General features: G+C 46.9%; 1 protein-coding gene across 3 annotated transcripts; it reads left to right on the top strand.

Moving 5' to 3' along the window:
- The first annotated feature begins 925 nt into the window (after positions 1-925).
- On the top strand, positions 926-8,686 carry LOC113037425 (cyclin-dependent kinase 5 activator 1-like). Of its 3 annotated transcripts, none has more exons than XM_026194468.2 (4): positions 927-1,171; positions 1,272-1,674; positions 2,243-2,380; positions 6,888-8,686. In XM_026194468.2, exons 2-4 carry the CDS (start codon positions 1,300-1,302, stop codon positions 7,377-7,379), a joined length of 1,005 nt encoding a protein of 334 aa, XP_026050253.1. In that variant the 5' UTR covers positions 927-1,171; positions 1,272-1,299; the 3' UTR covers positions 7,380-8,686. The 3 variants fall into 3 exon arrangements, with proteins under 3 accessions (XP_080145508.1, XP_026050253.1, XP_026050254.1); XM_026194469.2 differs by having other exon boundaries at positions 927-1,133; XM_080289382.1 differs by having other exon boundaries at positions 926-1,674.
- Positions 8,687-12,700: the final 4,014 nt, after the last annotated feature.

The following is a 12,700-nucleotide window of genomic DNA, read 5'->3' on the forward strand; positions in this document are numbered from 1 at the left end:
TAGGTATTACAGGTACTGCGCAGCAGTGGTTTGTATCATATCTATCTAATAGACTCCAATTTGTGCATGTAAATGGAGAGTCCTCTTCACACACTAAGGCCAATTATGGAGTTCCACAGGGTTCAGTGCTAGGACCAATTCTGTTTACAGATACCCAATAACACACACCAATGAGTTAAACTGCAGGAATGTCTTAAAGACATAAAGACCTGGATGACCGCTAACTTTCTGCTTCTTAATTCAGATCAAACTGAGGTTATTGTACTCGGCCCTGAAAATCTTAGAAATATGGTATCTAACCAGATTCTTACTCTTGATGGCAATACCTTGGCCTCCAGTAACACTGTGAGGAACCTCATTTTTGACCAGGATATGTCGTTCAATGCACATATTGAAATATGTAGGACTGCTTTCTCACTTTCCTCTGAAAGCTCCTCGAATATCCAGCCTGAAAATAGCTAAATGCCTTCATTAATTTTTACTTAATAACTCAGTGATTTAGTAAGTGTGACTTAAAAATGTATTCAAATGTTTTAGAGTTAAACAAAAGCTCATCAGCAACAACCAGTTCTTTTCAGTCACTGCATCTCTTCCTACTCCTCCTCAGCAACAGGACAGCTCCCTCTGGAGGACACTGAGAAAACTGCAGGTCAAACTGAGAGGTCTGATTAGTGTGTTTGTGGTAATAGAGATCAATAAAGCTGATTCTGAATCTGTACTAATAAAAGCTCCACCGAGCAATCAAACAGCTGAACCGTCACACAGGATGAATCTGCCTTTAATCTGACAAGCTCATGATCTCCGACATTTTATAGTGTAAGGTTCCGGCTTTGGTTTCCTGCACAATAAAAGCCTTGCAGCTTGTCTCTTCTGAGAGGCTTTTATTGTGAAACATCCACAGGAAGTGGGGTTTGAACTGCAGATCACAGATGAGCCAAAAACATGTGGATCAGTACTTCTGTTTGTGTACCTCAGTGTGTATTTGTACACAGTATGTCAGTTTACTTTCTCCACCTCTCCAGGTGTATCCAGGTGTTGCAATAGATGCCTCGCAGCTGCTTGTCTCTCCAAGTGCATTGTGGGTGACTGCATCTGTTTCTTTGTTGTAAAAACAACGGATCAGAGACTAAAACGTAAGCCCTGCACGCCAGCCTGCACCACACGCGGACAGGTGAGACAGACAGACGGATGGGCTTTCTCTCTCCTCTTCTCTCTTTCTCATCCCCTCCTTGTTCCTTTTCCTCCCTCCTCCTCCTCCTCTGTTGCTGCAGTGCCTCTCGCCTCCATCTGGTTGTCGTCATGGGAACGGTGCTGTCTCTGTCTCCGGGCTCACGGAAAGCCGCTCGGGGCCCGGAGGAGCTCGCGGTAAAGAAGCCACTGGAGGAGGAGGAGAAGGACGGAACAAGGAAGAAGAAGAGGCACCCGGTGCTCCTGCACGCGCTCAGCTGGAAGAAACGGCTCGTGGCCGCGCGAGCGAAGAGGAAGGGAGGGAAGAAAGTGAAGCCCGCAGTGTCCGAGCCCAGGCACGTGCAGCAGGAGCGCCGCGAGCCCAGAGTAGCGAAGCCCGGACACAAACACGGACCCATCCCGGTGCCCGTGCCCACGGTCCCAGACCAGAACCAGAGACAGGCCTGGCCCGAGCCGCTCGTGTCCCCACGGAGGGTGGTGGTTCAGGTGGGTGAGTCAGTGAGGGGTGCTCATGTGTGTTGGCAGAGGTCATCAGCTGGTTTTTAATCAGAGACACGTAGACAGACAGACAGTAAGTGCATGCGCTTGAAGGTCAGAACATTAGGAACAGTGAAGGCAGAAAAACGTGATGCTAAATAATAAAAATGGAGAAGCCGTGAAACCTAACAAAGGAATCAGGAATAATAGATGTAAAATAATTAATATAAATTCATTCATAAAATAAGATTTTGATAAAATGGGGGTGTAAGAAGAATTATTCTGAAATTAATAATAACTAGAAACTCTGTGGTGAATACAGTTTTATTGTTAAGGGTCTGAGGTGGTTCAAAGACAGTTTTCAGTCTAAAAAACCCGGAGGAAAAAAACTCCCATCTGATTATAAAGTTTAAAACATCAGAGGGCACCACACACATCCACCCAGAGGACAGGTTCCACCTACAGAACCTTCAACAGAACCTCAGGTTCTACAGAAACCCAAACACTTTGTTCTACTTCCTGTGTTACAACAAAAAGCTTCCTCTCCTCGCTCCTTGTTTCCTTGTCTTCTCTGCAGGCGTCCACAGGTGAGCTCCTACGCTGTCTCTCCGACTTCATGTGTCGCCGCTGTGTCAAACTGAAGGAGCTCTCATCCAATCAGATCGTTCTGTGGTTCAGAAACGTGGACCGAGCGTTGCTCGTTCAGGGTTGGCAGGTGAGAGCCCATCTGTGTGTCTGTGCTAGTCTCACCTGTCCAGAGCTGTTATCTGCATTCATTTACCTTAACCTCAGGGTTTAACATGTGTGCTTACATGAAAGGGGCAGGGCTTGTAACTCCTCTGGCCAGTCACGGTGTTTACAGTGGTGACAGCTGAGTGGCTTATTTCCAAAGGAAGACAAACTGTATATTAGAGAGATATGAAGGTTTCAGACATGCTACAGACTGAAAGTAACAGACTGCTCCACACAGAGCACTGTCGGTGGAAACGTGTGTGTGTGTCTGTGTTTGTGTGTGTGTGCACTTTAACTTCATGTTGTATGTTTTTATTTCATATCTACTGTGGTATTTAATAAACATGTCATGTTACTGTAGGTTGTTGCTGTGTTTACAAACTGCTGCTGAAAATTAACCTCAGCATCGATGTTTGGGCGTTGCATGTTAAAAATGATAAAACGTTACATTCAGGTCATGTTAGCACAGCTGAAAACTGGAGGAGCATGTTTGGTTTTGTTTGGCTTGGTTTGGTTCTGCTTGGTTTGGTTTGGTTCAGTTTGGCTTTGTTTGGTTTAGGTTGGTTTGGTTGGGTTAGGCTTGGTTTGATTGGCCTCCTCAGTTTCTGTGGGCTCGATTATTGTCTCAAGAGAACATCAGACTTCAGGGAGATCGATGGTTGGTGGCAGTTCTGAGACATGAGTCTCTGAAGCCTTGATCTCTTTCAAATCCCTTCTCCAGAAATTTGCAGTGGCAGTCAGAATGAAGGAAGACGGGTGGACGAATAACTACATGAACAAATCAGTCCTCCTCTTACTTCCAAGATAAGATAAGATAGAACTTTATTAATCCCTCGGGTGGGTTCCTCTGGGAAATTCGACTTTCCAGCATCAAGTCTGAACTGGGTTGTTTAATCTTCAGTTTGCAGCCGTCTGCTTTTAAGGGGTTAATGATGTAATTTTAATAAGGAGAGATCACTTGGATGAATTGAATGTAATTCACTGAGATAGAGAAATTATATTATTTTAAATGTATTCTGCCATTAGACTCTGATGACCCGTCATGTCAAAGTGGACTACCAGTGGTGATAGGATTTAGAACAGGACTCCTGGGAGTCTAGACACTGGTTTGGATGGGGCTCCAATTGAGGTGTCTATGAGGTGGAGATGGGATGGAGGTGGGATGTACAAATGAGAGTCTGAAAGGGAGAATGACTGAGAGTATAGATTGAATCTATGCAAATTGGGGGCTGATTGGCTCAAAGATGGCGGGCGATAAAATGATTGGACTAACCATGTCAGTACTGAGATTGACAGCATGGGAACTGATAATGATGCATAGAAAAGAAAAAGAGCCTAACACCCAGGAAAGCAGGTGTATGCTTATTGAACTTAGGCATAAGCTTCATAATGATGTCACTTGGATGTCTTCTGCTATTGGTCAGTCATCATCGGTGGAAGTGTTGTGACACTACGAACTATAATAATAATAATAATAATAATACATTTTATTTATAGGCGCCTTTCAGACCCTCAAGGTCACCTCACAGTAGCACGTAAACGTGAACTAATAGATAACAATGATATTAATCCAGAATAATTCACCTATTAGTTCAGCTGCTCTTTCTGTAGTACTAGTACTGTTGTCCCTTCATTGCCCTGTCATTGGCTGGCGTTGGCCAGGTGATAGAGCATGTTGTCTGCTAAATGGAAGGCTGATTGTTTGATTGAGATCAGTCCACATTTTGAAACGTGTCCTTGGGCATTGTACCGTCCTCAGAAAGACCACTATAGTGGGTCCGGGATGGGCGTGAGGTTCTGGGGGCGCTCCGTCTCTGGGCTGGGGCCTGGGCCGGGCCTCGGGGGCTTGGGTCCTGGTTGGTGTGTTGCTGGGGTTGTGGGCGGGTGGGTGCATGGGGGCCCAGCCCTGGAGCAGGGTGCCGCCGGTGCATCGAGCCACCTGGGGGGCTCTTCAACTGGTGGGGAAGATTGTCACATCTTGCAGGAGCTTTCCTCTCCTCAGGGGCTCTCTCTGCAGGAGGGGGAGATACAGGAGAGGTGGAAGAAGATCTCAGCCTGGGTGTTTATTGTCTTATGTAGTCTGGAAGAAGAGTGGATGGTGGGGTGGGTGCAGTTTTCTCTGTGGTGGGGTTGGGTGGACTGTCCCGGGCTCTGTGGGGCCGGGAGGCGCTGCTGCTCTGGGCCCCGGTCTGGATGGGCCTGGGCCCCCTTTCCCTGGTGGATCGCGGAGTATGGGGGTGCCTACAGGGGTCAGCAGGGGAGCTGGCCCCAGGGAGGGGTCACTTGCCCCTCCCTTCCTTCCCTCCCCATCTCCAGCTGCCTCCCTCTTCCCGCTCCACCACAACCACCCACACATGCAGGACCTTGGAGTAGGGGTATGTCACCAGGGTGCAGGGGAGGCTACCCCCCCCCCCCCCCCCCGTCCCCTTCTGGCTGCCTCTGCCTCAATTTTATCCCACAACTTAGACATTCACATTACTCACACTCTCATTACACATACATATAGGATCTTGGGGGTGGGCACGATACACGGAATCCAAAGTACCATCAGGGTGTACACCCCACCCCTGGCGTCGTTGCCCACCTCTCAATTTTGAATACACGTAGACATTGAGGGCTAGCAGGAGGGACCATGCGCTTACCTGCTGCTCTCTGGCAGGTAGCTCCATGCCCTCCTGGGTTTTAAATGCACCTTAGAACACACATGCATCAACACTACAATGAGCGGGTGGAGGGAGGTTTGGAGTCTTCTCTCACCCCCATTCTCTGCGACCTGCTGGAGCGGGGGGGCTAGGAGGAGGAGTTGGCTGTCCGACTGCGGTCTGGAGTGTGGGGCCTTCCTGCTGCTGAGGAGTCGGGGCGGTCTGCCTCCCCCCACCGCAGGGAAAAGGGTAACACCACCTGGGTCTGGGTGCAGTTCCCCCAGTTTGTAGAGTACGCTTGGGGAGTGTGATTGTGTGTACAGCGTCTCTTTATGTCTGTCTCCACGTTGTTTGAGTGTGGCGTAAGTGCATATGAGAGCATGAGGGTGGGAATGGATGTTTGTATATGTGTGTGCCTGTATTTCTGTGTCTATATGTCAGGTTGGGTGTCAGGCGCCACCTCTCTGGGGACATCTTAGGCCCTCCAAGGTTTGGAGGCCTATCTCCCCCTACCACCACTTCCCTGCCAGTGGCGGACTCCCTCAGACATCGGTGCGTTGGTGGTTCTTTGTGTCCGGGGATGGGCGTCCAGGTACACACCGGCTCACTCCTTGGCGGCTGCTTATTGGGGCCTGGGGCCTGGGGCTCGCTCGGGCCACTTCGGAGGTGGGGTGCCCCCGGCCTCTCGGCCTGGGGCTCGGTCACTCAGGCACGGCTGGCTGGCGGCGGAGCTCACGGGCGCGTCACTGCAACTCCCCCTGGCTTCTGCTCCGCGGCTGCTGAGTGAGCCCTCATCTGGGACTCTCCTCAGCTCTTTCTGGGACAGTGGCGCGGCTGCCCCTCTGTTGGTCTTCCTTGGTCTCTTGTGTTCTGGGGGCCTCTGGATGTCTGGAGTTTTGATCTCCTCCATACCTGCTTCATGCCCTGGAGGACGGGGCTGTGGCCCCCCCACACCCTCTAGCAGATCATTACATGAAGGAACCTTTAAAAAAAACAAAACAAAAACAAGCGCGTCCATGCTCACAGGTGTACACACGGGTGATCACACCCACAAACGACACCCTTTTTGGCTCCTACCTCAAAGCACACTGTGTTCTGTTGATCTTATGTGCTGCACAATAATGTTTAATATTTAGTATTTACTGTCATATTCCCATATATCATTGTGATGTTGTTTATTCTATTACTCTTGTTCTCTTCTGCTTGTGTTCTTTTTTCTTTCTCAGCAGGTGACCCAGGTGATCGATATATGCATTTTTTTTTCTTCTTTTTTTTTTCTGCTCATTCTGTTGGTTTTTGTCTTTTGCCCTTCTCCCCTGTCCCTCTTCTCAGCTGTTTCTCTTTCCCTCTTTCTTTCTCCCCTTCTTTCCCCCAGTCAAGTCTGTCCCGTATTCAATAAGTGAAAATAAAATGAACAATAAAAGGTGAATCAAATGGACCATTACGGCAAGGCTGGGATGGTCAATTTGGTAAAGTAAATCCGTTGGGCATCTTTCTTTGCCTTTAGACAAAAATTCTGATGGCAAAAGAGCCAAACGGGACAGGCAAAAAAAAAAAAAAAGAAAAAAAAAAAAGAAAGACCACTATAGTGAGTGTAAAACAGCTCTGTGTGAGTGTGGATGGACGTGTGGATGGATGAGTGGACAAATGTGTGGACAGATGTGTGGATGAATGAGTGGATAGATGTGTGGTTGGATGAGTGGACAGATGTGTGCATGGATGTGTGGATGAGTGGGTGGATGGACGTGTGGATGCATGTGTGGACGTATGGGTGGACAGATGGGAGGATGGATGGGTGGATGACTCTAAGACTGGTTGTAAAGTCCACTCTCGGTTGTCCCCCTGCAGGACCAGTGCTTCATCAGTCCGGCCAGCCTGGTGTTTGTGTACCTGCTGTGCAGGGACGTGGTGGATGAGGATACTGCTTCAGAGCACGAGCTCCACGCCACATTCCTCACCTGTCTCTATCTGGCCTACTCCTACTTGGGCAACGAGATCTCCTACCCCCTGAAGCCTTTCCTAGTGGAGTCCAGTCGTGATGCATTCTGGGATCGAGCGCTAGAGCTGATCGAGCGCCTTAGCGGCAACATGCTGCGAATCAACGCTGATCCACACTTCTTCACCGAGGTGTTTCAGGACCTGAAGAAGCAGGGCACATCAAGAGCGAGGGAAGCGGAGAAAGATGGGAAACAGCAGAAGGAGGAGTTGAAAGAGGGGCAGGAGGAAAAGATGGAGAAGAAGGAGGACGTCAAAGAGAAACCTGAGGAGCAGCAGCAGCAAGAGAAGGAGGGGCCGAATGAAGACGATGAAGAAGGCAAGCTGGATGATCTGGACCGCTAACAGAGAGAGGAGATCGGCAGTGTTTGTTACAGAGACTTGCCCAGCAACCATTGACCCGCCAGGGTCTGAATGTAAACCGCTGTTAGCGCGGCGACTGACAAGCGGCAGGCGCGATGCCAAAAGTTTTACAGACACTAGCTCACTTTAACTGCATGATGTCAATCAAGCTTGTAGACAAGTTACCATGGCAACCCTACCATCTCAAGCCTTATTTTGTTTAGTTGCACAATTTGGGGGTAGGGACAGAAAGCATCACACGTGACAGCAGCATGTCCAGGTCAACGCTGGTTTTGGTTCTGTTCTGAGGTTTCGTTTCTGAGTTGGTGGGGTTTTTTTGGGGGGTGGGTGGGTGTTTCTGGGTTCTGCCATTCTTTAAAAAACAAACCATGTATTGTTTTTTTTTAATGGGACTGACCTGAATGCTGCCCGTCTGAGGCGGTCCGCTGGTTAGAGTTGGGGTAACAGGTGACAACCCCTACAAACATGCAGGTTAGCATGTGGTGATGCATAATGATTAAATCTGGAGTTTTAATGTGTTAATGAAATAGTATCACTTAGTTTTATAAGGACAGAGGCAGTGATGCTGTACGCCCTGTACCTGCACAGGTGTGTGCACGAGTGAGTTCCAACCAGAAAGAAAACCATCTATTTTCTTTTGATAGAGTCAGAAAAGCTGGAGGGGGCAGACATAGAGCTTTAAAACGACTCATTTTTTATTATGTCTGACTCATCGTAGATGGAGTGCACAGGGAGATGTTTGTGGTTCATGAACTGCAGGTTTTTTTGTTTTTTTTTAAATCATTGGACGTTGATCAGCAGGACAATTGGTGATCGTCTCAGCTCTGAAACTGTCCTGTGCTGATCAGCAAGCTGCTTCAACTCGTTTCCTTCCTTTACTTTAGCTGGACTGAAGTTACTCACTGAGAGACAGGGATGCAGGAAAGGTTCCAGGTGTTTCACTTCATGTGGTTGTGCAGATGAAATCGTCTTTGAAAATAACTTGTTATTGTATTTATTCAGCTCATCAGAGCCCAAAGTGTATTTATTGATCAGAATCAATATTATTGAATGTTGAGTGGAAGATCTCCTCCTCCAGGAGGTTAGGGATGAAAATCTGACATTTTAACTTCCTGTAAACATAGTCCCATTAACAGAGCTGTGTAATGCAGATTTTCTCAGACAGGTCGTGTGACCTGGCAGTCAGCTGACGTGATTTTGATGTTTTCTGTCTCTGGTCTGAAAGTTGAATGTAAAAGCAGTCAGATCGACTGACCCTGCTGAACCATCATCATAAACAACAAAAGTCAGCTGTGTGTGTGTGACCTCTTATTTCCCTTTTCACCTGTGGTTTCATCTGCAGGCCACACTCTGTTCTACCTGCCTGTATCCATGGAATGAAAGATGAAGGTTTGAACCTGTCTGCTTGTGTTGTTTGGGTAACCCTCGGTCTTCAGACGGGACGAGAGTTCAGACCTGAGTCCCAGTTCATCCTGTTAGCCCTTTAAACTAGATCTTAAATGTGCCACTACGTGCACACTGCTAAATCTGAAGTGGCCAGAAGTTTGTGATGTGATGACAACTGCAGTCGTGGTTATTTCAGCCCCCTGACTGATGCCGAGACTGAGAGACAAGACCCTAAGTCAGGGGTGGGGAACTCGAGAGCTGGTGTCCTGCAGGTTTTAGATGTGTCCTTCTTCTTCTGAATCTGAATCTGTGTAGGGTTTATTGGCGGTTGGCAAACAGCAAGATGGTGCATTACCGCCACCAACTGGTGTGGAGTGTTAGATGTGCACTTGATCCAACACAGCTGATTTAAATGACTAAATGACCTCCTCAGCATGGCTGTATCCCAATTCAGGGTCTGCAGCCTTAAAGTACGCAGCCTCAACGCTCCTCAAGGGCCGCGTACTCAAAGACCGCTAAGGCTGGAAGTGTGAGGCTTGTGAAATGGGACGGTCTAGCCTCCGTCGCGCTGCCCAGCTTGCCTAGCAACCATGATAGCTGGAAACGTGTGGTTGACAGAAATGAAGAAGAACATATTTTGCTTGTTTGTTTTTTTTCCACACGAGCTTTGTGTGATTTAATAAGTATCTGAGGCTGAGACCACAGGACTAAAACATGATTGTTGGGCTTCATATCTGTACTGAACAGTCATATAAGATTAGTTAGTAAATAACAGTTAGCTAATGTTGTTCATGAGACTAAAGTCAGTGTAAATATGATATGGCCAATATAATAGTTATTATATTAATCATTATTAGTTATTACAGCAGTGAGTTTGAACTCTCAAATCAAATCACTTCTATTGTCACATCACATGTGCAGGTACACTGGGACAGCACATGTGAGTGAAATTCATGCGAGTGAACTCTGTGTCAAATACTGAGCTTCAGTAAAGATTCAAGTTGCAGTTATTTATATGTCCTATCACCTTAAATCTTCATTCAAAGACACTCAAGTATCTTTGACAGTGTATATATAGATGTATCATATATAAGAGACAAATATTGTTCGTTTAATTTGTTGGCATTACTAAATTTGTCTCAATGCTTACATATATGTGTAAAAAGAAAATGTACGAGCTGTGATAACTGTTTCTGATAGAATGAAGAGTAGACGGATATATGAAATATTCCTTTATTGGGTGAGAAAATCAGACCATGTCATAACTGCTTTAAGTCATACAGAATAGACATCAGAGCCTTAAACAGGCTGACTTCTGCTAAATGGGTCAAACTGGGCAGAAAGTCTACAAACTAGGGCTGCACGATTTTGCATAAAATGAGAATCATGATTTTTTGGCTTAGAATTGAGATCACGATTCTCTCACAATTTTCTTTTCCAGTATAAATATTTATTGCACATATTAACTGCACATCAACTTCGTAACAGTTGAGACTGAACATAAAAACAATAAATAAACATAAAAACAACAAATGTCTCACGTTTTGTTGTTGCTGCAAAATGTTGTACTGCTTGAAATTCCGTCTCCACCATTGCTCGACACTGCGTGTATAGAGCAGGTAGTGCAACAATAGAAAAAATAGTTGCGGGACGGCACTGTGTAGCGTTTGTCTAGGGTGTTGATCATTTTCCTGAATCCCTCGTTTTGCACAGTGTTGATGGGAGCCATATCTTTGGTCAGGTGATAAGTGATAGCCTCCGTAATTTCTTTGTGCCTGCGGGAGTTCGACGGGTATAGGGAAGCGCTGTATAAGGTTCCCGCTATTGATGTTTGGGTGGTTGACCGGGACGGATTTTCTCCTGTCACTTTCTCGTCATCCCTGACGTGCTCTCCGTTGTTTTTTCCCTGCTAATTTTAGCATCACACGGCACAGCTTCTGTATCACGTGGTATAAGGCTCCGCCCTTGTCATTTGTTGAGCAGGAAGAGTGAGCGCTTGTTTTCATGCAGAGTACGTCCCGGATCAAAATGCGGTACAATCGTCGTCGTTGTCTTTTTTTTTTTTTTTTTTTTTAAATCGTTGTCATTTGGAAATGAGATCGCACATAAGTATGAATCGAGATCGCGATTTTCTAACGATTAATCGTGCAGCCCTACTACAAACGCATAACATCCTTACAGAATATGATGTAACACTATAGATCAACTTAGCTCAGAATATATAAAGCATATAAACAATTACAGCAACATGATGCAACAAACACAGCAGCTACTGATCCAAAATACTCAAAGCTTCATAGAACTGAAACCAACATTTATTTTAGCTCCATTCTGCTGCTGATACAGACTTTAGGTTTCTGAACATTAAACTTGTTTCTGCCTTTCATGGTGTGTAACCTGAAGGCCCTGAGTACTTTCTCCCACACTGAAAACACTGGGATGATCACATTATTTGAACATTACCTAATAAGACTGATTCAGGACAGACAGTTATGTTAAACTTTCCTAGCAGTCCTTCACAAACAGGGAACAGTGTGGAGGCCTATCTCCCCTCACCACACTCCCTGCCGGTGACTGATGCCCTCAGGGGCCGGTGCATTGGTGGTTCTTGGTGTCCGGGGCTGGCCACTCAGGTATGTACCGGCTCACTCCCGGTGGCTACTTGGCGGGGCCTGGTGCCCGTTGCTCGGTCAGGCCTCTTCCGGGCAAAGGGGGGCCCTCGGGCCTCCGGCCTCTGGGTCTGCGACTCGGTTCACTCTGGCACAGCTGGCTGCCGGCAGAGCCAGCGGGCACGCCGGTGCAGCCCCCTCTAGCTTCTGCTCGGTGGCTACTGGGTGACCCCTCGTCTGGGGATCCTCAGCCCTTCCCATGAGGGTGGCACGGATGCCCCTCCGGTGGTCCTCCTTGGGCTCTCGCACTCTGGGGCCTCTGGATGTCTGGGGCCTGGATCTCCTCCATGCCTGCTTCATGCCCTGGGGGACGGGGCTATTGCTCTCTACATCCTCTAGCAGACCATTACATGGGGAAACCTTTTGAATACAAGCATGATCCACACAGGTATGCACACGGGTGTTCACTGTTCATAGACGTAAATTACACCTTTCTTGGCTGCTACTTCAAAGCACATTGTGCGCTGTCTGTCCTGCGTGCTGCACAACAACATTCAATATTTAGTATTTACTGCTGTTTACACTTAGCTAGATTAATGCGATGTTTTTTTTTGCTTGTTTTCTATTCTTTCTCTCTCAACAGGTGATCCAGGAGATTTTTTTTCCCTTTCTCGCTGTTCCTCTCCCCTTCTGTTTTTCTTTTCCTTCCTCTTTCTTTCTCCCTTTCCTATCCCTCACTCATGTCTGTCCCGTCTGTAACAAGTGAAAATAAAATAAAATAAATAATAAAAACAAAGGTCGATTAAATGGACCAATACGGCAATGCCATGATGATCCATTTGGCAAAATAAATCCATTGGGTCTCCTTGTTGGTCTTCAGACAACAATTCTGACGGCTAAAGAACCAAATGGGACAGGCAAAAAAAAAAAAGAGAAAAAAAAAGAGAGAGAAAGAAACAGAGAGAGAGTGCAGGACAGACAGACAGGTGACAGTCTCAGGTGTACACACTGCTACACAACAGCACCAGAGAAGCAGGATTTAGTGTTTGTGTTATTACGAGTGCTAAACAAGAAGAGTTCCAGATGGTGCAGTGGACACATGTGTGACTGCTGTGATTAAAGCATCTTTCTTTCAGCTTAACGAGTGAACCGTCAGCTTGTTCAAACACACGTTAAAGTCCGTTTGGCTCGACACCACCGAACAGAGGCAGCAATATAACATAGCTAACATTAACAGTGCAGTGAATCCTGCTTGTGCCGTGATATTCAGGACTGCAAACCGAGCAGCATCACTCACTTTCAGCTTGT

This window comes from Astatotilapia calliptera, chromosome 15, assembly GCF_964374335.1.
Source record: "Astatotilapia calliptera chromosome 15, fAstCal68.1, whole genome shotgun sequence".
Taxonomy (NCBI): Eukaryota; Metazoa; Chordata; class Actinopteri; order Cichliformes; family Cichlidae; genus Astatotilapia; species Astatotilapia calliptera.

What these genes read in the sequence shown, in the direction of transcription:
- LOC113037425 (XM_080289382.1), top strand. Translation starts at nt 1,189, where the DNA reads ATGGGCTTTCTCTCTCCTCTTCTCTCTTTCTCATCCCCTCCTTGTTCC. An exon ending in CACGGAGGGTGGTGGTTCAG is followed by an intron (nt 1,675 to 2,242) that starts GTGGGTGAGTCA and finishes TCTTCTCTGCAG; the next exon opens with GCGTCCACAGGTGAGCTCCT. An exon ending in TGCTCGTTCAGGGTTGGCAG is followed by an intron (nt 2,381 to 6,887) that starts GTGAGAGCCCAT and finishes GTCCCCCTGCAG; the next exon opens with GACCAGTGCTTCATCAGTCC.